Here is a 23987-nt window from a genome sequence, read left to right as displayed (position 1 = left end):
TTTTTTTTTTTGGAGGTGGAGGGGGGCGCGGACAAAGTTATAAGTCTTCCTATTAGGTGGGTCGCTTGAGTCAAGGAGCCATGGTCGGGGAGACGGAGGTAAAGGAGAGACCCAAGTCCAACCCAGACTATCTAATGCAGCTAATGAACGACCGGAAGGTGATGAGCTCCCTCCCCAATTTCAGCGGCATCTTCACGCATCTGGAGCGGCTGCTGGATGAAGGTAACTCGGCTTTTATCTGCCCCATGAAAACCTCTTCAAGCTGCCGTAGAAGCAGTAATATCCCCCCTGTGTATTAAAACTTAAAAGTAGGTGTCAGTGAGCCACTATAGGTCCATTGTAAGGGCTGGATTCCTCTGGAGAGCCAAGGAAACGTGACAGCAGAGTTGTCCCCTAAACACTGATTTAATCCCAGTGATAAATGATCACATTTGCAGGCTCTCCTGGATGTTTTTACCCAAAGCATTCACATAATTCTGATTCCGCAAATCCCCCAGCTTTATAAAACTGTATGCAAAGGGGGGTGTATTTATTGTCTTAAGTCAGATTTAGGATTTGCAGAGAGGAACAGTCTCTTACACACACACACAGGGGTAGCTGGTGATGGGAACAAACAGACAGTTGTTAGTCTTTCCCAGTGACCTAATGAGCAGGCTTATGTGAGTGCTGCAGCCCATCCCTGTGCAGGAACGAGAGCATGTGAATGTGTAAAATATTTAATTCGAAGCTGCTTACAAGCCCCCCCAAGTCATCAGTACAATCCAGTTATGGGTATCCAGCATTCTTACAACTAGTTGCATAAAATGCACACACACACACATATATATATATGTGTGTGTGTGTATAAGGAACCGTGCCTTAGTGCCTGGATATCCAGGCACTAAGGCACGGTTCCTTCTGTTTTAAATGTCACACGTGTCCCCTTTTTGAATGCCATTCTTGAAGAGTCGCTACAAGGCGCCCAGGCCTGCTGTTGTTGCACATCAGGATCACGGCGGCACTGACTTTGTGCTCCGTGACAAGTCTCATGACGCAGCGAAAAGTTGCCCTCACATCTCATCGTCGTTGAGGACGGGCGGCTGCGGCAACAACACGACGCCCGCTCGTGTTGGTTGGGCGTCGAAAGGCCGCAGCTCGGCTGTGTCTGCTGTCGGGGGCTAAGCTGACGGGGTACTCGGGCGTGAAGTCTCAAAACCAAAAAGGACAAAAAGTTTATGCAAGCTGTTGTCAGGCCGGGTGTTTGTTTCAAGTCTGTCATCCTGTCCCGTCTATATTTAACCCTATGAAAGGTTGAAGTGTGAAGATAAAGCTTGCCCATGCTCCCCCTTGTCATCTTTTTTTCTCTCCTTCGACCGACTCTCTAGTTCTTCTTTCACTTCTCGTTTTCTCTCAGCTACTTTTAACTCAAGTGTGACAAAAGGCTGTGCTTGCCTGTGCAGATTTTGTTTGTTTGTGTGCGCCGTAATGGCCGTTTCTTTTGCCAGCAATGGGTCAAAATAGGTTATTAGAGGATCACCCTCGTCACTTTAGCTGTGGCTGTAATTATAGTGTGATACTGTAGTTATTACGGTCAGAGTTAACACTCTGAGAGGAGGGAGACATGCCTGTCAGCCTGCTTAGGTCAGATGATATTTGTGCCCCAAGGCAGTTATTCTGTCGTGTGTGTGTTGGTATGTGTGTGTGTGTGTGTGTGTGTGAGATTTCAAACCGGGGGTCTGTGTGTATGGGTTTGTCTGGTGCTGCAGTCGGTTATTATTGCACTGGAGTGTCATTACAAAGGTATCAGAGGCAAGCATCGGTCATTGAGACAACCATAAACAAACGCACAGACAGACAGAAATAAGCCTCATTTATAGCACTGCTTCTGAAACAAACCTAAGCCACAAGTTTGACTATTTAGGTAGCTTAGCCTAATATTAAAATATGTTTATAAGCTTCTTATTCAACATTAAGGGCATTTCTTTGGGTAACCACTTGTTGTAAATATATTTCTAAGCTGCAGAAGTTTAGAAGTAACTGATTAACGATAAAAAGGTTGAAGTAGTTTCAATTTGCAGCTTGCTTTTCTAAGTTTTACACAATTTCAAATGGATTTTCTTTTTGTTTTGGACAGCTAGCTGGACCAAACAGGACACGTGTCAACAAGAAATTTGGGAAACTCCACTTTTTAGTGGCGGCAAACAAACACACAACAAAAAAGAGCAAAGTTTTAGGCTGATCAATACTGAAAATAAACACAGCCGTGCCTCTAACATGTACGGTTTTCTCTCATTATTTGCAGATTTAAAGGGGAATGACCTGCATGTCGGGGTTAAAGACAGAGAAACAGAGGGTGAACGCTGTTAGAAACACAGGAGCCCTGATTGCAAAGCGTTCAGCGGTTAGATTCTACATGGCGGTGCAGAATGCCCGTCTTTTTGCGTGTCTGTCTTTCAGCTGTCAGACTCAGAGCTTCCTTTTAATTCTGGTGACAGTGAGTCATCACAGGAACGAACAGTCTGATGAAAGAAATGTGAAACCTCTTCAATTCCCTCAACCTCCCCCCCTTTCCCCCCACTCCATCATTTTTTTTTTCCCCTACTGTCTCAAAGAAATCGGCCGGGTGCGCAAAGACATGTACAACGACACGCTGAACGGCGGCATGTTCAACGGACGGGACATGGAGGAGCTTCCCGAAGCCGTCGGCCCCGTGGCTCAGCTGCAGGAGAAGCTCTACGTGCCTGTCAAAGAGTACCCAGACGTGAGTTGACAAAACCAAAGACCTTTGACCTTTTAGTTCAGAAGAGTTTCTGTTTACCTTACCCTGTTGTCGCTTTATCTGCTCCTTTATTTACAGGAAGGCTACCGGGGGAGTCAGCGTGACTCTAAATCATGGAGACATTTCGCTTTGCATTTTATCTAAAAGCTGATTTCATTCTGAGATCATCTGTGCTCACACCCAGTGACGTAATCTGGAGTCAAATCGGGTCAATAATGAGCCAGGATCAGCGGCTCCGATATGATAACATAAACATAAAATACAAAAACAAGTGAAAATTAAGCTACTCTAGATTTACAAACTCAAACAAGCACATATCTGACATCATTTTCAGCCCTGAGTTTGCACCATAAATAGCTATAAGAGCTTTAAAAAGTGGATTAAGTTTTTCCCCTAAATATGAAGATACGTTCACGGCGGCCAAGCCCTTCGGTTTGAGCTGTGCTGATCCACATTGCGTGGCTCACATGATCTCCTCCGTGCATCAGCTCGCCAATCACCCACTACAATGACGGGCTGTCCTGACTCACATGACAGCAGCCTAACAGGACACACACAGGAGGGCATTGGAAAACGGTTGAGATCAAGGTTAAATTTAGAGAGCAGTTCCTCTGTCTGGGTTCGGGCGCGCGCCGCTGGCGAGAGTCGAGGGTCACGCCGGAGGTCGGAATGTGTCGCAACTGTCGCCGAAGTAAACATCGGATTCAGGCCGAATTCGTGGGGTTAAATTAAAGGGGGGGGGAGGAGAAGCTGGACGGCTGTCACAAACAAGGCAGAAAGAGACAGAGGGATAGTGGCAACGAAACAACAACACACACACACACAGAGGGGGCAGCTGTCTAGTTAATCACTCAGTGGTCGTGACAGATAAGGTTAAGAGAACGACGGTGTTCTGTCATGCCACCGACAGCAGCCAGCACCCAACATAATGAGCTATTTTTGTCTCTCTTCAAACACTTTGCTCATCCACAAACCTCAAAGGCGCGCTCGTAAACACGCATCGTATAAAAGAAACTTTCAGCCCGTCATGTCTCACCTGTCTTCATGCCAGTTTGCTTATTATTATTATTTATTTATTTTTAATCGCATGTTTTTGCTCTTTTGTGTAGTTCAACTTTGTAGGAAGGATCCTGGGCCCACGTGGACTGACGGCCAAACAACTGGAGGCAGAGACCGGCTGCAAGATCATGGTGCGAGGAAAGGGCTCCATGAGAGACAAGAAGAAGGTAAACACGCTCAGTAACACGAGTTTTCCTTTCTTCTGCTTGCTGGTATCGCCCTTTAATGTTGAGTATTTGTTCATAAGGCAAGTTTTGAAACAAGAGGAAACGACTTAAGTGTCAAAAACACAAACTACAGGAGCCATATGTTAAAACCCCAAGGCACCTATAAGCTTCATGAACCCTGGGACAAGATGGGAACCAATCCCAACGTATGGCGCAAGATTGATCAGAGCTGGTGGTAAAAAAACAAAACAACAACAGTGTTTTGTTGTTTTTTTTAACATAATCGAGCAGAGTTGAAGTCGATCGACTGCAGCCAGACGAGCAGTGGAGAAAGAATGTGAATCTTTACAGATTTTTGGGGTATTAAATTAGGCAAGGGTGTGGGCCTACGTGTTTGAAAACCTTCTGGATATGTGCTTTTGATTAACTTCCTGGAAAATACCCAACAGCAGATTGAGGTTAAAACGAACGATTTGGAGACTTTTGCAGAAAAAATAAAAAAAGTGAAACGGGGTAATTAAAATTAGCTGGTGGTTGACTGACGTCTATATTTATGACTATTCTGGGATGAAAGGTGGACGTCTCGGAGCTTTTAGCCAGCTGATATTTGGATAAAAGTTCAAGGTTACCCAGGTCAGGATTACTTGTGATCAGAAATAGATCAAATCAAATTAATACGCTCAATACGCTCTGCCTCTTGATCTATCTTTACATGTATCTATTTATTCGTCGTGTTTATTTACCCGCCCTCCTCTCACAATGACTTTTTGGTGCGGAGGTTTTCTTTCCTGTCCTGGCGTTCAGTCCATCTGTCCTCCCTTCCTCTCCCCTGGTGTCTGCTGTTGGACGGCGTCGGCTCAAGCTTTCCAAACGGCAGGTGGAGCAAGTCCAGCATTCCTCCACCCCCCCACACTCACACACACACACACACACTCACACACCCTCCTCTCTCTCTCTCTGTCTCTCCAGAACATTCCCTACCCCGCACGCCCCTCAGAGGGAGACAGAGAAACACACAGAGACAGAGAGGAAGGAAAACAGAGACACAGTGGGAGGCAACTGGGGCAGAAGAGAAAAAAAGATGTTGACTTTCAGTGTTCTTCAGAATGATACGTCTCACTTGACAAAACAGCCTCAGAGGAAACAATTTGCAGAAATGCCACACAAAGATACAAGAATTGTAATGTTCAGGTTTAACCGGGGTGACAATTTACTGTAATCTTTAGAGCTTCTGGAATATCAGGCAGTTAATGATACATTAATCACACAATAATGTCTTTAGTTTTTTAGAAATCCGTTTAAGAGAATCCCATTTTTATGTAAAATAAGTGTTTTGAACTAAAGTAAAAGGGGTTTAATTAAATTAGCACAAAGACTAAAAGTGAGTAAAGTGATCTCACTTTTCATAAAAAGGAGCATAATTCTCCAATAAACTTATTTTTGTAAAGATGACACCTAAAATCTGAGATGAGTTAGTAAGTGATTGTCAGAGGTCATACCTGATCTTCAGTGGTCCAATCACAAGCAGCCATGAGTTCATGGGTTCACACCTGGCGCTGGAATGTGTCTCCACATCTGTCTTGAGTGACCATTTGTGATCCGAAGCTTGCTTCCCTGCTTTGAATGCAAACATAAACAGACTTCGCTTTGCAAAGAGCAACCGTCAGAGCGCTGCGCAGGTCCAGCTCTGCAAACGTGTGTCCTCTTTCACGGTTCTGCAATCTATCAAAACTGAGCTTTTTGCTTCAATTATCACCTGGATCATTTCGAACTTGTTAATATAAGTCCAACAAGTTGACCCACAGCTAACCAGAGATGCTTGACAGGGACTTTAAAGTTGATTATCTTTGTGTACACGTGTGTGGAAGTATTACTCTGACAATATGCAAGTACAGGTGGTCTTTAAAACAGGACACATTTATGTTCGCTCTGCTAAGAAATGGGAATGGGGGATTTTAAGCAAAACCACTCTTTCGCTTATTTTTTCTTTGAATATTCAAGCGTCCACCTCCCTCTCCCCCCTCTTGGCGTCCCATCTGATGCCAGCCACCACTCCAAATATTACACCAAAGTGCAGCAACTGAGTCCACATGGTTGAGACTGGCAGTGAATTAAAGTTTACTCACTCTAAATCCTGCAGCTGAAAAACTCTCAAATGAATAAGAGGCTTCGGGTGCAGAGACGTGTGCCGCTGCTAATTCTGCCATTTTTATATTCCTTTGTTTTTACCGGTCTGATGGATCAGCCTGGAGGGGGAGGCCTGAGCTTAAATACCTGTAAAGCTTTTTAAAAGATACTTTTAATTTTTTTGCCCTTTGGGACAAACACAATTACAGTTATCAAAAACAGATAAAAAAGAAATGAAACAATCTTAACTGTTTGGAGCATGTGATTCCATTCTGCTATACTAACAACAGTGAAGAAGACCTTCAAATACAATTAGCAGCAGCGTTAATTATTTGTTGTTTGCTTATTATTGACTCTTTCAAAGACAGTTTTGATGGTGTGGTATGGGTGGAAAAGGCGAGATGAAGAGCTAAATGGAGGGGAGATTTGGAGAGATAATACACAAAAAATCCGAGTCCTGAACCTTCACTAAAATGCAACACCCATCTTGTGTAACCGCCGAGGAACAACATGGTCGTTTCATGAGTTCGATTCGCCTCCAAAGCTGCATTAGACAACCTTGAGCCTTGTGAGAGCGTTTGTTTGTGTGCGATCCAAAAAGCGAGCCAAGCAAGGAAGAAAAGTGAAATCCTGTTCCCCGTCTGCAGCAACAGACCGAGTCTGTGCGGCGCATTCAAAACCGAAGCCTTTTTTTGTTTTGTTTTTCCTTATAAATGTTTGTGCGTTTCAGGAGGAAATGAACCGAGGGAAGCCCAACTGGGAGCACCTCAGCGAGGACCTTCATGTCCTGATCACAGTGGAGGACACACACAACCGCGCCAAGATCAAGCTCCAGCGAGCCATCAACGAGGTCAAGAAACTTCTCGTGCCCGCTGTGAGTACCACAAACCCTCAGCATAGACTTTTATTTGTGATATTGCTGGAAAACTGTGTGTGTGACTGGATGAGAGTTCACTGTGTTGGTATGCATGGAAGGGGGAAGGGGATTGTCAAGCCCAAGAAGTGTGTGTGTGTGTCTTTTTTTTTTTGTGCGAACTTGTGTGTATGAGAGAGTATGTGTAAGGGGTTAGGGTAATTAGGGAACACGCATAAAGGGGTTGCCATGGTAGCCCTGGGTTGTTTGAAAGGCTGAGGGAATGAATGGAGAGTCTGTTCACTCCTTCTCCCCACTCCATCACTCCTTTCACTCGTTCACAACTCACTTCATTCCCATCTACCAGCTACAGTATTCCTTCTGCTCCCTAAGTTGTTTTTTTTTTTTTGGTCCCCACAAGAGGACATTTTGATTGCACTTCTGAACATTTCTCAGATTCTTAGGCCCACCTACCGCCTCCTGACAGGCACACATCCATATTTATAGATTCGCCAGCGTGGTGACAAATCAGAAGCACATCAGATAAGGAACACACGTCCTGCATTATGTCCTGCCTGACACACACGAACAAAGGCACGTATTTCAAGATTGCAAAGCGACTTTCATTTTCCATCTCTGCATTGTTTGCGACACTTGAAAGAAGCTGAACGACCAGCAGAGGAGTGGTTCTGTTGCAACAATCAGCTGTCCATGGATGTGATAAGTGTCTATAAGCAGTTGGGAGCTGAACACCTGTTAATCCGTGTGTCTGCATGTGTGGCGGGTAAAGTCAGCGATATGTGTTAGTTTAACCCAGCTGACCTTTCTCTCCAAATGTAAATCAGTCAAGCTTTTCACCAGGCTGTAACTGGAGCTAAGAAGCTAGCTTGTTTGACACTGAATATGTCTTGTGTGGTGGGGCAGGCGGCCGTGTTCAAGGTCTGCTCAAATCCACTTCAGACGATCTGGGAGTGTTGTTCCAACTAAATCCCAGCTCTTTTTATCACGAAGCTGCGATAATGTCTTTGCCCGTGTCTGTCTGTCTGTGTGTGTGTGTTTGTAGTTTTAGCAAATGGATGGGTTTTATAAAACTCTCAGAAAGCAATCACTGAAGATACATCCACAACCTATTAAGTCAACCATGACCATGACCAAAATGGCTAACACTAAGCCACTTTTACAGATATTGAGCTAAAATTTGTTTTAATATTAGCTGAGCTTCACCTCTATCAGATACTCTAAAACATGACACATTATGCAATATTTTTGCTCAACACTTTAGTATTAACTGTTGGCATCGATCCTGTTTGTTAGCAAAATATCTCATGAACCATTGAACATAAATTAGTGAAACATTTAACATTTCAACGCAATTCAAGATGGCTGCTACATCTAATCAACCTTAGCAAAGAAAGGATGGCTATAACTCAGTCAGGTTTGCAGATATTGAGCTGGTCTTGGTGTGTTAGTAGCTGAGAGTCATCCTCAACACATTCTCTGACAGCTAACACATCTCTCATAACGTCACATAAGATCACACGTTAAACAGCTTTAAGTCAGTTCCTCCTCAGCGTAAGAGCTTAGTTCTGATTTTAGTTTAAAACTTTGTCGATGTGCTTTCCTTCAAGGAATGCGAGACTTTCAATTTGTGTTTGTTTTCTTTGGAAAACATTTAAATTGATTTCTAACTGTGTAATTTAACGTTTTGACCGTTGTGACTAAGGTTTATTCATTAGCTCAGGAATGGCAGTCATTGTGCAGCTGATTGTGCTGTTCTGTTTCCATGTGTTGCTGTAGGCCGAGGGGGAGGACAACCTGAAGAAAATGCAGCTGATGGAGCTTGCCATTCTCAATGGGACCTACAGAGATGCCAATGTCAAGACACGTAAGCATGACTTCAGAGTTAAGATGTGGAGGAGGGTCAGTGGGTGACAACGGAGGGGTCTCGGTACAGGACTCCACTGTATATATGAACAATGCCTCTGTTTCTGCTGTTAAATAGACTGTTTGTCCTCTCCTCTTCTTCCCTGTCTATTGTATGTGTTCTGGTGTGGGTGTGCGCACACTTGCGTTATTGTATGTTTGTGTGCCGTACAGCCACCACCGCCTTCCCTCTAGCGACACCTCAGGCGCCTCGGATCATCACAGGCCCGACGCCCGTCCTGCCCCCCACCCTGCGAAACCCCGCCCCCGTCACCACGCCCACCATCATGCCTCTGATCCGTCAGATCCAGAGCTCCACCCTCGTGCCGGGAGCGAACCCGCATCCAGCTCTGGTGCAGCAAGGCCCCGAATCTGGATTCATCTACACGCCTTACGAGTATCCCTACACACTTACTCCCTCCATATTGGAATACCCGATCGACTCAACTGGAGTATTAGGTACATGACAATCAGCAGTTTATCACTCTCATACATGGTCAATGGATGTATTACGGGAACTGGATACTGGACTCCATCAGAGCAGACGATCAGTGTTACCCAGAAACAGCTAATACTGAGTTCAGCTTCTTACTGAACTCAGTATTTAACAAAAAATAATTTAGATTAGCTTTCTTTTGTTTCTTTTTCATTGTTTTTCTTTTGTCCATTTGCAGTTAAAGCTTCAAACAGAACCTTCTAGTTACAGTATCTTCCCACAGACAGATCCCACGTCAGCAGTTCCAAAATCTTTTAGTTTCCAAGTTGCAAAATAACAGTGACAAAAACGTGCGACCTTGGTGAAGTATACAGACAAGCCAAGGGCATAATGACAATGCAACAAACTTTTTATTTATTTTAACCATAAATGACTGCTGTTTTTTAATCTCCTGTAACAGTTGTATTGAAAATATACGAAGCAAACATTTTTAAATGTTATTTTATTTCCGTAGGTCATCCCAGTACCTCTTGTTAGACATTTAATGACCACAGTTGGGTCCTGAAACCAACTTTGGAAACAACTATACAGTAATACAGCATATAAACTGAGCACAAGGGAGAAAAGGATCCAAAGCTTTAATTTTTATTTATAAATGATTTATTTTATTGGTAAAACTGGACAACAAGACAATGTAGAGTTGTAAAGATAAATAAAAGGCTGGCTGAAAGTAGAATAATGGCAGCTGAATCTAAAAGTAGCAGGAGGAGACGTTTGCTGAAGCAGATTTCAAAGAGAACAATGTTTTTTGGAAGAATTAAAAAGATCTTAATGTATTTTTATGGGGAAAATACTTGTAAATAGAGTTAAATATTTTGAAAAGAATAAAAGTTACAAAAATGCCAAAGTCGTAGCACCCATCTCTTGAATGAGCTGAACGTTTTGATAAAATATCTGTATATTTAAAGCGAACTAGAGACAGTTTTCACCTGTTTAAAAGCAGCCAGAATCAGATTTCCTTCCTCCCTGTCTTGGTTAGATGTCTCTGCTACAGGTCGGAGGTCGTATCCAGCTCTTGTAATACATCCCCATCATCCACAAATACATGCTGAAGCTCATTGCTGGGCTAACAGTTCCTTCTCCCTGTGTTTTCGCAGGTATGGCATTCCCAACCAAAGGCTAAGTGATAGCAACCCTTCCTAGCACACACATGGACTGGCTTTCAGATACCCCACCCCTTCCTCGTTTACTCCCGCTCCCACACACACACACACACACACACCCGCACACAGTCGTCCCTCGGAGCAGACGCTCAGTTTGCTCATACCTTAGGATGACAGTAGTCAAGTGTCCATTCCTGTTAATTTCCTCTTTGTATTAGCAGACTAGCATTGTGGTGTGAAATCAACTTAACTTTGTTTTTTTTTTTTAATAATTCAGCTTCCGCTTGTAATTGTTAACACATTTTAGTGAACCCGTAGATGTTTTAGAGCTGCTATTTAACACGTGATAAAAGCTTATTTTGATCACAGAGCTAAAAAAGGTGATTTTGCTTACAGCTGATGTTGAATCTACTAGTGAAGCTTAGTTGGAAATTAGCAGTTTGGATTAATATTTTCTCTAGAGAGAGAGAGAGAGAAAAAGACCACAAAACAGCAAAACTATCAGTCTCTTAGATGCGAGAGGCTTTATTTTTATCACCCTCAGCCTTGAACACTTGGTAAATTCCTGGTTTCACTGATGTTAGTGCCATGGGTGGACTGTCTGATGTCTTTCTGACGAGTAACCTTCTGTGTTTTGTTTTGGGAATATCAATGGCTGTTAGCAGGTGCCATGACCACTAAGGTACGACGCCACGACAAGAGAATCCATCCTTACCAAAGGGTAGTGACCACAGACAGAGGTTAGTTAGCTCACCAGCCACTTTATGTGTATATGTGTGTGTTAGTGTGTGTGCATGCAGACCAATGGACCAATTTCAGATTACTGTAATACGGCATGCCTCAAAACAAAAAAAATAAAAATAAAAGTCAAACTGAAAAATAACTGTCAGGCGAAAAGGGTCGCAGCTTCAGCGTGAAATGTGAACAAAGCGTTGCAGGGAGATGAGTGAGGGCTGTTGGGGAGGAACCACGTTAGGGGTGACAGCTGCAGCGGTTGTCTTTGTTCGCCTGTTAGCTTAACCTGGACGCCTCTCAGGCCGGGACCCTCTCAGTTCGAATGGATCGCTCCGTTCATGTGACTCGGTCCTTGTGACTCCTGAATCGTCCCCTCGGAAACCTTATGTTTTTCCTCCTCAGTACTACTTCTGATCACTGTGGAAAGTTTTATTTATGCTCAACTTCATTCCACTAGATTTCCACTGATTTTTATATATATATACATATATATATCTATGTAATGAATTAAATCCTGTCTTATGCCCACTTCTTACATGACAGTTAAAGGAAGACTGATCATTTCTAAAGCTCATCCAATTGATCGTGATCTTTAGGTTTTACTACTAAAACACAGCATGTGGTAACTACTGAAGTCTGTGTTACAAGCTCTTTTGTATGAAATACTGTTGTTTGTGGTCTTATCAGTCGCCCACTGGACTTTATCATTGGGACTGTTTACATCTTTCATTTATTTCCTAGCCAGAGTGGTGCTGTTACCATGTATTTAGCTGCAAAATAAATTTGTATATAGGGATTTTAAGGATTTAAGTCCTTATATGAAGCTTATGGAATAAGATCGCTTGAAAATACTTATAGTTTTTTTTTTTTTTTTAGTTTGTAAATTTTTATCTTTGTTTTATGATATGCTTTTTATAGATGAAGTGTCTCTATGTTTATTCAAAGTGTGTAGCTACTACTGTTTTAGCCACTGCCAAGGTGGCAATGAAGGCAGTGTTTCGCTCTGTGTATTTAAGATGAGATAACCTTCTCGATTCACAGGCGTCGAGACTGTTATATGCAATAGAAATGGAGAAATGGACTAGCTAGCTACAAAATATGTGTGTGTGAGCAGTGGTGCTCTCTTTGTACACGATGGACAAAAAAAACACTAAAAGGCAATAAAGATGAGTATTGAAACAAATCTCTAAAGCGAACCAAAGCCTCGAAATTCTTGTAGTTAGTTTGTCTATTGTTAAACTGTCCCTCAAGTCGCTCTAAAATCACCATCTTTTAACCTGTCATTACTGTCTCTTATGGCGCCTCTGTGCTTACTGTAGTTGTTTTAGGTGCTACTCTAATACTACATAGCCAGTAAATCAAACCATAATCAATAATCAGTTAATCACAACTTTTAATCATCAAGATCTTACGCCTGCTGCTCTAAACAATAGCTCTACTTGTCAGGAAGTGAAAGTCCCTCTGAGGCTCGGACACTTTTCTTTGGACATAAAGGTCACTTTCTCACATGAAACCATGCTGTCTCCCTGTCTGTCCATGGTTTCACTGTCTGTCTGCGCGAGACGTAGCCCAGCTAGCATGAGTAGTATCACTATAGCAGCAGTCTCACAACGGGAGGAGCTCCTCTGCGAATACCTTCATGAGCACACGTGAGCATCGCTAACCGGCCATTCCTCACGTCAACGCGCTCTGGTTGGATGTGAGTCCTTGTGAATGGTCATGCAGCGCTCATGAAGGTGTTGTGCAGCTCTTATGTAACGACCCTCATGCTGTGCGACTGCACTAGATCTGCCTTGTTGTCATCCCGACGCCACTAGCTGACACTAATCTCTCTTCTATCTTTTTTTTCTTTTTATGTCCCCCTTTTATGTACCCTTTTTGTTTCCTTTCCTCGTCTGTCCGTCTAACTCTAGCTGCCACGGCAACTAACCCATGACCCCCCTCCCTCCTCCTCCTTGACCTTCTGACCTTTCCGCCCACTGATGACCCACCCATCTCTGCCTGCTGGCGTGCTCATTGGCCCACGGCTCTGCCACTCCCCCAGCTCAGCCAACAAGAGACCAGAACATTGGGAACAAGCCGGCTGCCTCAGCCTAACCAGCCAACCAGACGACAGCGATCTTGGGAATAATCCTCAGGACCCCACCCAACTTTACCAAACGTGCCTTCCTTTTAAACATCCAAAATTAGTCTAAGAATCTTATCCTGAAATTACAATCTGCCACAGCTGCATGACTTTACTGGGGGTGGGCCCCGAACTGGTGAAGGGCTTTTAAACTCATCCCCGGCTGCGGCAAACTGCCTCCACGATGCAATAATAACGACTCTATTAATAACTTTACTGATACTGGTGGTACTTATCAGCAAAAAAAGCCCTTCATAAACACTAAACTGTAGGAGATATGTTGAAAACTTTTAAGGATTTTTTTTTTTCCCCTCAGCCAGCGCCTTTTCTTACCCGAGTGCTTCTTTTTCAGCAGCATAACATTTAAACTAGTGTTCATAAATTAACATGATTTCATGTAGGGGTAAAAAGTGTCATTTTGTTAAAGATTTGCAACTTAAAAAAAAAAAAACTATCAGTGGGTTAAAATTCTGTTCTTGACATCTTCCAACTGCTAAAAAAAAGCCATTATTCAGGGAAATTTCAGCAAAGAACCTTTTTCAAGGCGCTTAGCAAGAACAAATAACAAACTGGAATTCAAAATGTCAACATTTCTGGGCTTTTTCTTATTATTTAAAAGCTCCAGAGACTGACAACAGAAGGAAGGTTGCACTTTCACAATGATGCCTTTGGCTTTTTCCACACTACAGTATTGTCCAAGCTCAAACAACAGTGCCTTTATTTATTGAGAGCCATGGAACAATGTTACACTTTTTCTTAAACATTGCAGCTTGAAATTATATATCATTTTGATTAGTTAGAACTGCAGAGAATGTGTCATTCTTAAACTAAAAAAAGATCTACATTTTGCCCATAATTAGTGCCAAAAAAACCACGGCTCCTGTGAAGAGTGAAGCTCCCGACTAAAGGCATCAGAATATTTGATGCCTCAAGAGATCAGTGTTATGTTTCATGGTGTTTCTGTTTGTTTTTGTGTTTGTCTGGTTGTGCTGAAGAAGATGAAGTCATCCTTATAATTTTGCATGTGTATCTGCTTTTTTTTTTCTTCTCAGACACACCAAGCAATGCCTTCATATATATATGCTTAGCATGAAAAGGCAGGAAATTTATGTTTGACTGGTTATTTTCTTGTTGTACCAGTACACATTTGTGGGTTGAGCAGTAAATCTCTTCGCATCCTAAACAGCTTATTCTGCTATTGACTCTTGTTTGGTGCCGTTTATTGGATTGGATGATTGAAGAATGAAGAAACGAGACATATTGGCAATTTAACGATTTATTCATTGGGTCTCAGTAGCATGCGGAAGAGCCATACGCAGCCACAACAGCCTGACATCAGCTTGGTTACACACTGCTGTGGGTCGGCATCCCATTCTTCAACCACCATGTGTCATAAGTTAGCCGATATGGTTGCGTTGGTCACCCCAGCTGATCCCACGGGTGTTAAGCGGGGTTGAGGTCAGGACTGCAGGCAGGGCGATCCATCTGCTCCATTCCTAAACTCTGGAAGCAGTCTCTGATAAACGCCGCTCCGTTGGAGTGACTGTGGAGGTATGGGATTGCCGCCGGTTGCTCACAGGTTGTCAGCACCTGGAGAACCTGAAGCTCAAAACACGAGTCAAGAGCAGAAGAAGCTGTCTGGAATTGGCAGAGAAGATCTAGCAAGTTGTTCTTCTCAGCTCTGCTGCTCCAGCTACAGATGCATTTTCCTGAACTAACGTAGCACCATTTAAGGGGAAATAAACAGGCTCTTCAACGGCATAAGATTCACTGCCAGGAAGCATTGTTACAAGGAAAAACAAATAAACCAAACACAAATTTCCTTACTTTTTATGCTAAGATTTTATATTAAAAAAAAACATGCAGTCGTAACATCTGTAACAAGTTTATATTGTATTTTTATATTCTATTTTGTACGCAGAAAATAACATTAAATGACATTTTCAGACGAGAGAAGTTATGCCTTGTTATGGAGGAACGGTTTGTTAAGTGTGCGCCGGCTGTACTTTTTCTCCATGTCCTGATGAACTGGATTTTCTGTGTTTTAACTTTTGAGCCTTTGAGATCAGCAATGCTTGCCTTCTGTGCCTTTTGTATACAACGAGTGTGACAATTAACAGTGTAGTACAACATTAATCTACTCTTCGGTGCCAAGTGTACTAACTGTTACCACTTCTGTGATTATTAACCATTTTAATGGTACCTGTCTCTGCTATAGATTCCTTTTTAAAAAATAAAAGTGTGTCTTTAAAAAAAAAGAAGAAAACCTCCCCAAAAAAAGTGTTGAATGATGATCTTTTAACTTTTATCTGAGTAATAACTCTTTGTTCACCATTAAACTCTTAGTTGTTAAACTAACAAACTTTGGTGCTTTTTCCTCTGTAGCTCTTAATTATGCAAAACAGCTTCCTTTCTGCATACTAATCACCTCAGGGATAAAAAAACACAGAGCAGACACTTTAGCCAAGACGCAGGGAAAAGGCCAAACTGTGTTTTTCCCACTTCTTCTTTTCTTTCTGTTCTTTTTTCCCCCTCTGCAATTCAAGTGGACATCACACACATCCAAGTGAGGGGAGAAGAAAACAACCGGCTCACCATGGTTTCTCACAGGCATGCACATGTATAACGGAGGGGGGGGTTAATCAAAAAAAAAAAAAGAGGGGGGAAGTTTTAGGTTTGAAGGACGAGATGACTGGGGAATTGAAGGAAAATTAGTTGTGCAAGCTCGCCCCAGAACATCTGCAGAGTAAATATCACACTGGATCACAGTGTGTTCCTGAAGTATCTGAGGGGGTGGAGGTGGGTGGGGGGGAATACTCACTAATAACCTTAACATGCCGTGCACTTTAAGTTAAAGATCTGTGTGGAATCTGAGCCCGTTCAGCTTTTGACACCTGAACTTAAAAGTGAAAGTTCCTTCTAGAAGCACACATTTCAAAGTTTCACACGCAGAAAGTGGAAAAAAAAAAGTAGAAGAATCACATGGGCCCTTTTTTTGTGTTGAATGCAGCAGTGGGTGGCTCATTCGTCCTCTCCCTGCCCTTCCTGCTTTCATTGTAAAGTTGGGGAGGGAGGAAGGGGAGGGTGGGGGGGCTGATATTGAACTTCAGGCTTGGAGTTGAGCCTGCTCTGTGGCCACAACCCCAAACCCCCTGATCACAGACAGTGAAAGGACATAATGTGACCACTGCTGACAATCCTCTGGACAGGAAGAAGCAGAGTGGAAGACAGCAACACAGGGGGGGGTATATAAAAGAGAATGTGTGTGTGTGTGTGTGGATTTGGATGGGTGTGTGCTCTTGTCTTTGCTTTTCCTGTTTTCACTCAAGTTCTGTGTGTGTTTTTTTTTAAATCCTTGTTCTCCTGGAATGAAACACTCTTAAAGCAGCTGGTAATGTATTCTGCAGTCAGCTCTCTCACCACTGCCAGCACCAGGGGCCCCGGGGCTCCCACACCTCACAATCAAACTGTGATTGTGTGCAAGTGTGTGTGTGTGTGTGTGTGTGTGTGTGAGAGAGAGAATAAAAGATAATAAGAGAAAGTGAGAGGAAAAGACAGGTTGATTTACATCGCCATGTATGCGCGGCATTCGCCACATAATGAGCAGCTCCAGATTTCCTCTGCTTGGTAAATATTTGATGAACAAGCAGCGGAGTGATTTTTTTTTTTTTTGAGCTGAATAACAGAGGAGTCCCATAAGCTGCAGGGAAAGGGCTTTAAAAGTTGTATTTCAAACCCTTCTTTCTCTCTTTCTCTCCCTTGTCCTCTTCCCATGTAAATAGGGCCAACTCCCCCTAACTCCACACACCCATCTGAGGCAGTTTAAAGACCCTACACTGTCTCCTTGTCTCCTTGACAACCAGCTTACACTGGGGTCCTGTCGTGGCCTCTCTGTCTTTTGTGTTTGAGGTGGGGGGGGCTCGGAAAGACAGAGTGAAAGGAAGAAGCGAGGAAGGAGAGGATGAAAAAGTTCCTGGACCGAAAAAAAAAAAAAAAGATAACAAAGATGACATCACAGCTATTTCATCCCCACGACTGAAAATGCTGCGATGATGATGGTGATGATGATGATTAGCCAGAGGCACAGAATGGGTGGCAGCTCAGTCTGAGAGCGTGAGTGGATAGAGGAGAGGGAGGCCCACAGCTGAATGGGGCATTGTGGGAAAGACAGTGGGCACACTGGGCAGTAACACAGAGAACACTAACTCACACATCATGCCAGAGAGTCTGAAAACACCCACACTGGGCGACAATGGCAAACTTCATCGCTCTGCTTGGCCCCTTCTCAATACACACATACAATGGCAGGATCCAAATAAGATGGATCCAAATAAGATGCTCTGTTAAATCCAACACACTAAATTCCTTCAGTGCCTCTGTCCCTTTGACCGGCAGCAGATGGCCGGGGGGCGAGCCCTAATGAATGTGCACGCGCACGTGACTGCATGTAAGAGCCCTGACTCCTGGTTGCATCATAACTTCAAAGGTACAGTGTGACACCTGAAGACCTGCACGGGGGTCACATGGGAGTTGATTAAACCTCTTCTGCCTCAGTTACAACCAGCAGCACTCAGTTTTAACTCACATCCGAACGACCTGGACCAAACTGAACTAAATCAGTTGATTAAATCAGACCTTAAAGAGGACCAGAACTAACATGATTGGCCCTGTTTTGTTCAATCACCTGCCCGGCTCTTCACTGCCACCCTGCGGGGAATATGAGGAACTACAACCTCCCTTTTTTGAGAAGCTGCAACAGGTGAGAAAATAAAAAAAATAATATTTTGAAGTTTTAATTAACTATGATGAACTCCATTTATTCTTATTAGATATAACATTAATTTAAGGTAAATCCTGTGACATGTCTACATTCATTCCCTCTGCAATACAGTGTACACAAACGAGATGTCAGATCGATGAGAAGGAATTTTGTCCCACTCTTTTTTTACAGTGTCGTTTCAGTTAGTCGAATTTACGTTTAGTATTTTTTTAAACGAACGTGATGTTTACAACAGTGTTAATGAACTGAAATGCATTATTTTACACATTTACATTAAAATAATAGTCGTTTAATAATTAATGAACGGCTGCAATCACGTCTTCCTGCCCTGAGATAAAAGATCCCAAAGCTGATGAACTGTCGTAAAACTGTCGTAAAACCGTCGTGCCCTTGCCATTGTTAAATGGAATAAAATGCTTTACGGAAAGCAATATTACGCTTTAATTATGAAAAATATGTAATATTAACAATAATATCTAAACAAGTTTAGATGGATGTAAACTTTAATTTTGACACCGGAAATGGGTGTCTGTTGACGTCACGATGATGCCGGCCAATAACTTAACAATAACAAGTCATTGGATGCCGGGTGGTCGCTTTACGGCAGAGCGTGTTGCTGGAGGTCAGGGGCATGAAGACGAGACGAGCTTAGTCAATTTTAAGCCAAAAACAGATAGTTTTTTTACTTCTATTTTTTTTTATTGAATACAACCTACATTGTACCGGAACATCATTCGTTGGTGGCGGTGAATCTAGCAGCTTGTCGTATATTTTTTGGAGAGTTACGACACACACAGCTGCTAAGGTTAGCCGCTTCGGCTAGGCTAGCGGCTTCTTCTCCAGGTTCCAGTTTGACATTTTGGGACTCTTTCAGCTATGGACAACAACTCGCAGGGTTCGGGGGGATTTAAAGCGGGTCTCGGGAGTCTTTTTGGCGGCGGTGCGCCTGAATACTCCAACACAGAGCTCGCCGGTGTCCCATGTAAGTGTCATGAAAGGCTAACCTAGTTAGCATGGCTAACCATCACAGCTTCACTGATCAGGACGTTTATCCTCATCATTAACTTGTTGTTTATGTGTTTCAGTGACTGGGATGAGTCCTCTCTCACCTTACCTTAACGTCGACCCTCGTTACCTGGTTCAGGTAAACTTGAGTTGCCTATTTTCTTTGAAGCAAATGTGTTTTTGTTTCGCTTTTTTCTGGCACTACTAAATTAAATGTTTGTGTTTTAGGACACAGACGAGTTCATTTTACCCACAGGGGCTAACAAAATAAGGGGGAGGTTTGAACTGGCTTTCTTTACCATTGGAGGCTCATGTATGACAGGTAAGTAACAAATAACACCAGGATTATTATTGGATGCTAAATGAAAACAGCTCATTTAAAGCTCTGGGGTTCAGAATAGTAATAATAAACATAATAATGAATAATGAGTCCTTCAAGCATTAAAGCAACATTCTGTAAAGATCGCTTCTTCACATACCTCTCCAGCAAAACACACCTGAAGATTTAAAGCCTCCTCTGTTTGATTCTATTAAAATCTCTAATTGCTAAATAAAAGCGCTTTAATGCTTGAAATTAAAATTACACATGACAATCCTTCATGAAAGAGGAACAAGATTCTTGCACAGTGTCTTTCTCAAATTTTGTGATGCTTTCCAATGTAGTCAAGGTAAATGGTTGTAACTTTAATCTTCCTCTGTCCTCATTAAAACTCATGTAGATAATTTAAAGAAAATCTAAATGCCTTGAAGAACTACAGATGATGTTATAGTCACAGTAATACTCGTTATGTTGGAGATAAATATTCATATTATGTGTCCGTTGTCCTCCTCGCCTACAGGAGCTGCACTCGGAGCTGTGAACGGTCTGAGGATGGGCCTGAAGGAGACCAGGGACATGGCCTGGTCCAAACCACGTAACGTACAGTAAGTACGCAGGAAAAGTCCGCTTTAACTAATGTTGCCCTCAGACTGGTTTTCCTCTAAATGTTTGCTTTTTCTCTCACCAGAATCCTTAACATGGTGACCAGGCAGGGGGCGTCATGGGCCAACTCTCTGGGTTCTGTCGGTAAGACCGAAATAATTCTGTACGGAGTCAGAATATTTGTGGCTCTCATAATGGAGTGACTTTCATATTTTGATGTGTTTTTATTATTGCAGCCTTGTTGTATAGTGCTTTTGGGGTGGTGATAGAGAAAGCCAGAGGAGCAGAAGATGACATCAACACAATCGCTGCTGGCACATTAACAGGGATGCTCTTTAAATCCAGCGGTACGTGACTTTTGCACTCATGTCTCAAAACTGTATCTCTTTATAGTGCTTTGTTGTGTTATTAATGGTCTGTTAAGGTTCACAACATATTCAGGTTTTGACCTGAATTTCAAAATAAGGGCAACTTGATTATTATTTTTATTATTATAATATTATTAGAAAATAAATTATTACTATTATTAGGTATTTTAAGGTGTTTTTCAGTGTGAATTGAACAATTGACTCCCAGTGCAGTTTACCAAACTGTGTCTGTCTTCATATGAATATTATTAGTTTATAACATTTGTAAATAACTTTTTTAAACGCATAAATCTCATCAGTATTTAGATGAAACTGACCCATCATCTGTTAAAGCACAGGTGTCAAACTCCGGGCCTCAAGGGGCCGCTGTCCTGGAAGTTTTAGGTTTTTCTGCTCCAACACACCTGATTCGAACGGTTTAATTACCTCCTCACCAAATCATCAAGTTGTCTAGAAGCACAACCACAAGTCAGTCATTTAAACCAGGTGTTTTAGAGCAAGAACGCGTCTGAAACGTGCAGGAGAGCGGAGTTTGACCCATCATCTGTTAAAGTGACCAAAATAAAATATGCAGTAATTTCCCCTGTGGTTGTAATTTGATTTTATCTTTTACATATGTATTTTAAAAAAAAACTGAGGAAGGAAATAACAAAACAGTCAGATAAATATATTTATATGCCTTACCAAACCTCTGTGGGCATGTTGGAACAAGCAGAATGCAGAGCAGTAATTACCCCGATGCTGAGATTATCTCAGAGACGTAAGACAGACTAGATTTTAATAAGTTCCCATCCTAAAGTTAAGTGTTATGCGCTGAGCACCTAATATTATGTCTAATTGTTGTTTTCTGAGGTGAAATCTGGATATTCTGTTTATTTTCTCAGGTGGATTAAGGAGTGCAGCCCGTGGAGGTCTGGTTGGTTTGGCCCTGTCTGGTGCCTACGCCCTCTACAACAACTGGGACCATGTCACCGGCTCCTCCTCACCGTCCTCCAGGCTGTACTGAACTCTCCCACGCAGCGTTTTTAAACTTTGGGGCCAAACAGCTCAAGAACACGGCCTTTAACCACGGCGCTAAGAGACTCTGGTTAAAAGCAGTGTTCTTTTTCAGGGGATGGCGAGTTGGTCCCGTTTCCCGCCGCAGCCACCCAACCACAAGCATTCTGGGAATTAAGAGATGTTTAAAACTAAGGTCCTCCTGAAACATCTGGTTTATCTGAGGTGTTCTGTCACTGATCTGATGCATAATAAGAGCACTCTGAGGAGCTGATATAAAAGTGTGGCGTTTATTTTATAATAGTTTCTGGAAGACTTGTCAGTCTTCTTGTTGTTAGATTCACTGATTGACTCAGTTTGACATCTGTTGTCACCAGATGTGGATCCTAATTTTGGACTGAAAGACTCTTACGACCCGTAAACATGGAGCAAAGTCTGTTGGCTCTGTATTTATTGAAAGATATTGCTTCAGTGGGTTTTCTAGCTTTGTGCAAGAAGAGATCTCTGGAAATGCTTATTCATGTTTCTCCATCAAATCCGCTGTATGATCAACTAAAAATAAAACAAAAAATGGAAGATGTTCATTAAGTTTTCTTTACGTTAATCAGTTTTATTGCAGAAATAATTGGATGTAGAGGAGTCATGGTGTACTCTGCTGTGCGCCACAGGAGTACAAACTTGGAAAACTGCTGCACATTTAGAATATGTATTTACATGGTGGTTGAAGAACAGAGACCATCTGTAGAAAACTGAACAGAGCGGAGCTTTTGCTTCCGGGTCGGGCGGCCTCCTCAGTGCAGGAAGAAGTCCCTGATGCGCGTTGCCTCGATCCAGGGGATGTAGGCGGAGGTGCGGGTGAAGACGCTGGGTTTGTTCTCCACGGTGCAGCCGATGGGGCCGAAGCTCACCACGCCGTGCACCTCCCAGCGGTCCTGACCCAGCTGGCACAGCAGAGGGCCGCCGGAGTCGCCCTGAAAGAAGAGGAGCGGTGAAGAAAGGCGGCCTGGCGGACCGGAACGTAAAGGAAGTCTCCAGCAGTCCTACCTGGCATGCCGCTGGGGGGTCCTCAGTGTCTCTCAACCCGGCGCAGATCATGGAGTCCCGCACACGGTCGCCCCAGAATTTCTTCTGCCGGCAGGTTTTGAAGTCGATGATGGGCAGACGGGCTTGGTTCAGAGCTTCTGCCAGGGAGACATTCTCCTTCCCACCTGAAACCAGAACGAAGACGTGAACGATTCAAACGGCTTCTTTAAAATGTCTGACGTAGACGAGGAAACCAGTTTTACTTAAGTTTTAATTTAGAAATCTAACCCATTTTATGAAAGTTTATGATGCATTTTACAAAACATTAAATTTGATGAAACTTTAAAATTCACACAAGATTTTACATTTTTGTTGTGTCCAACTGTGGCAGTTCAGTTTTTTTTTGGATTTTAAACTATTATTGTTTTAATAACTTCCCTTTTGATTTGTTGCATTTTTATTTTGTTCTTGTGATTTGTTTATACTGACATTCACAGGATCACTTTGACAGAAACAAATCTTCCAGAATCTCGATTCCTGAACTTTTACAGAACAAATGTTTTTTTTTCCAGTCATTCCCTGACCTCTGGTGGTTTTATCTCTTTTTGCTGGACTTTATTTATTAAAATCAAAAATGATAATTTGAACACAAAATATACATTTGAGCTTCTTTCCTCAGATAGCTTCAAAATCTTTAAATTGTTTGTAACCCACACAGTTTAGGAGGGCTTCTAAAGTAAAACTTTTTAATGTTTCAAGTTTCAAATGAATGTATTTGGTTGTTTTAAAGGTGCTCATTGCAACCATGTTGGTTGTTTACCTGCAGAAACAGCCGAAGTGACTGAATATAGTTCAACAATGGTGACCTCTATGGAAGAGTTTTGATGCATTGGTACGAGTTTAGTGCGTTGTTTACATTGAGTGCATACCCGCTTTTTAGAATTGCATGTCAGTATAGCTGGAAAGCTCCCAGAGTGACCTCAGTCTGCACCGGAAGCATGTCCCTGTGCTCCTGACTCACCGCGGGTGTCTCCCCAGCCCGTCACCCAGCAGTAGTGTCCCGGGTTCAGGGGGCTCTGTTTGCGCGGCAGGCAGGCGTAGCGGATGAAGTTTGACGGGAGGATGTCTGTGGCAGCCTTCACCAGGGCGATGTCGTAGTCCAGCTCGCTGTGGGTGGGATAACGGAAGTTCTCGTGCCGGTAGATCCTCCTGACGGGGAAAATCCTCTCCGCTGTCTCTGAGCGCTTCAGCTGGTGCTTCCCCAAAACAATCCTCCAGCTCCCGGGGTCCTCAGCTTTACCCCTGAGAGAGTTCAAAAACGGCACACAGTTGGGATTTGTATTAATTGTTTTCCTGTTTCTCTTTCTTATCTATTATTCTTCTTTTGCTATTCCGTACGTTTTTCGGCATCTAACTCGTTCCGCAATTTTTCAGCTATTTCAACCGTTCATATATCAAAACGTTCAGCTCATTAATGACAAGACCGCTATGACTTTTGGTATTGGTGCAATTTCGGCTGTTTCAGATATTTAGCTTTTTCTGCCATT

At 42.7% G+C, this 23987-nt stretch overlaps 3 protein-coding genes across 8 annotated transcripts in view; 2 read left to right on the top strand and 1 right to left on the bottom strand.

Moving 5' to 3' along the window:
* qki2 (QKI, KH domain containing, RNA binding 2) lies at window positions 1–15297 on the top strand. 6 transcript variants are annotated; one of them, XM_017437251.3, is made up of 9 exons: window positions 1–222; window positions 2592–2740; window positions 3868–3984; window positions 6842–6985; window positions 8762–8849; window positions 9062–9346; window positions 10457–10480; window positions 11152–11226; window positions 13135–15297. In XM_017437251.3, exons 1-9 carry the CDS (start codon window positions 81–83, stop codon window positions 13155–13157), a joined length of 1047 nt encoding a protein of 348 aa, XP_017292740.1. In that variant the 5' UTR covers window positions 1–80; the 3' UTR covers window positions 13158–15297. The 6 variants fall into 6 exon arrangements, with proteins under 6 accessions (XP_017292740.1, XP_017292731.1, XP_017292757.1 ...); XM_017437242.3 differs by having other exon boundaries at window positions 11149–11226; XM_017437268.3 differs by lacking the exon at window positions 10457–10480.
* A 3414-nt stretch (window positions 15298–18711) lies between these two features.
* Window positions 18712–21993, top strand: timm23a (translocase of inner mitochondrial membrane 23 homolog a (yeast)). Its single transcript, XM_017433593.3, has 7 exons — window positions 18712–19108; window positions 19212–19270; window positions 19360–19453; window positions 19971–20055; window positions 20139–20197; window positions 20290–20400; window positions 21306–21993. The coding sequence occupies exons 1-7, from the start codon at window positions 19003–19005 to the stop codon at window positions 21425–21427; spliced, it is 636 nt and encodes a 211-aa protein (XP_017289082.1). The 5' UTR covers window positions 18712–19002; the 3' UTR covers window positions 21428–21993.
* Window positions 21994–22001: 8 nt separating this feature from the next.
* The window catches only part of zgc:112285 (uncharacterized protein LOC561476 homolog), a 4533-nt gene continuing 2547 nt past the window's right edge, over window positions 22002–23987 (bottom strand). The window contains exons 4-6 of the mRNA XM_017433587.3: window positions 23462–23742; window positions 22462–22625; window positions 22002–22388 (exon numbers count right to left, since the gene is read on the bottom strand). Coding sequence (XP_017289076.1) covers window positions 22209–22388; window positions 22462–22625; window positions 23462–23742 — 625 coding nt within the window. The 3' untranslated portion in view covers window positions 22002–22208. The remainder of the gene's footprint in view (window positions 22389–22461; window positions 22626–23461; window positions 23743–23987) is intronic.

This window comes from Kryptolebias marmoratus, linkage group LG17 (assembly GCF_001649575.2).
Source record: "Kryptolebias marmoratus isolate JLee-2015 linkage group LG17, ASM164957v2, whole genome shotgun sequence".
In the NCBI taxonomy this organism is placed as follows: domain Eukaryota; kingdom Metazoa; phylum Chordata; class Actinopteri; order Cyprinodontiformes; family Rivulidae; genus Kryptolebias; species Kryptolebias marmoratus.
Note: the sequence above shows the minus strand (reverse complement) of the source record. Positions and strands in the feature narration are given on the sequence as shown.

Coding starts and splice junctions, on each gene's coding strand:
- qki2 (XM_017437242.3), top strand. CDS start 81: ATGGTCGGGGAGACGGAGGTAAAGGAGAGACCCAAGTCCAACCCAGAC. Junction 223..2,591: donor GGAGCGGCTGCTGGATGAAG/GTAACTCGGCTT, acceptor ACTGTCTCAAAG/AAATCGGCCGGGTGCGCAAA. Junction 8,850..9,061: donor AGATGCCAATGTCAAGACAC/GTAAGCATGACT, acceptor TGTGCCGTACAG/CCACCACCGCCTTCCCTCTA.
- timm23a (XM_017433593.3), top strand. CDS start 19,003: ATGGACAACAACTCGCAGGGTTCGGGGGGATTTAAAGCGGGTCTCGGG. Junction 19,271..19,359: donor ACCCTCGTTACCTGGTTCAG/GTAAACTTGAGT, acceptor TTTGTGTTTTAG/GACACAGACGAGTTCATTTT. Junction 20,198..20,289: donor CAACTCTCTGGGTTCTGTCG/GTAAGACCGAAA, acceptor TTATTATTGCAG/CCTTGTTGTATAGTGCTTTT.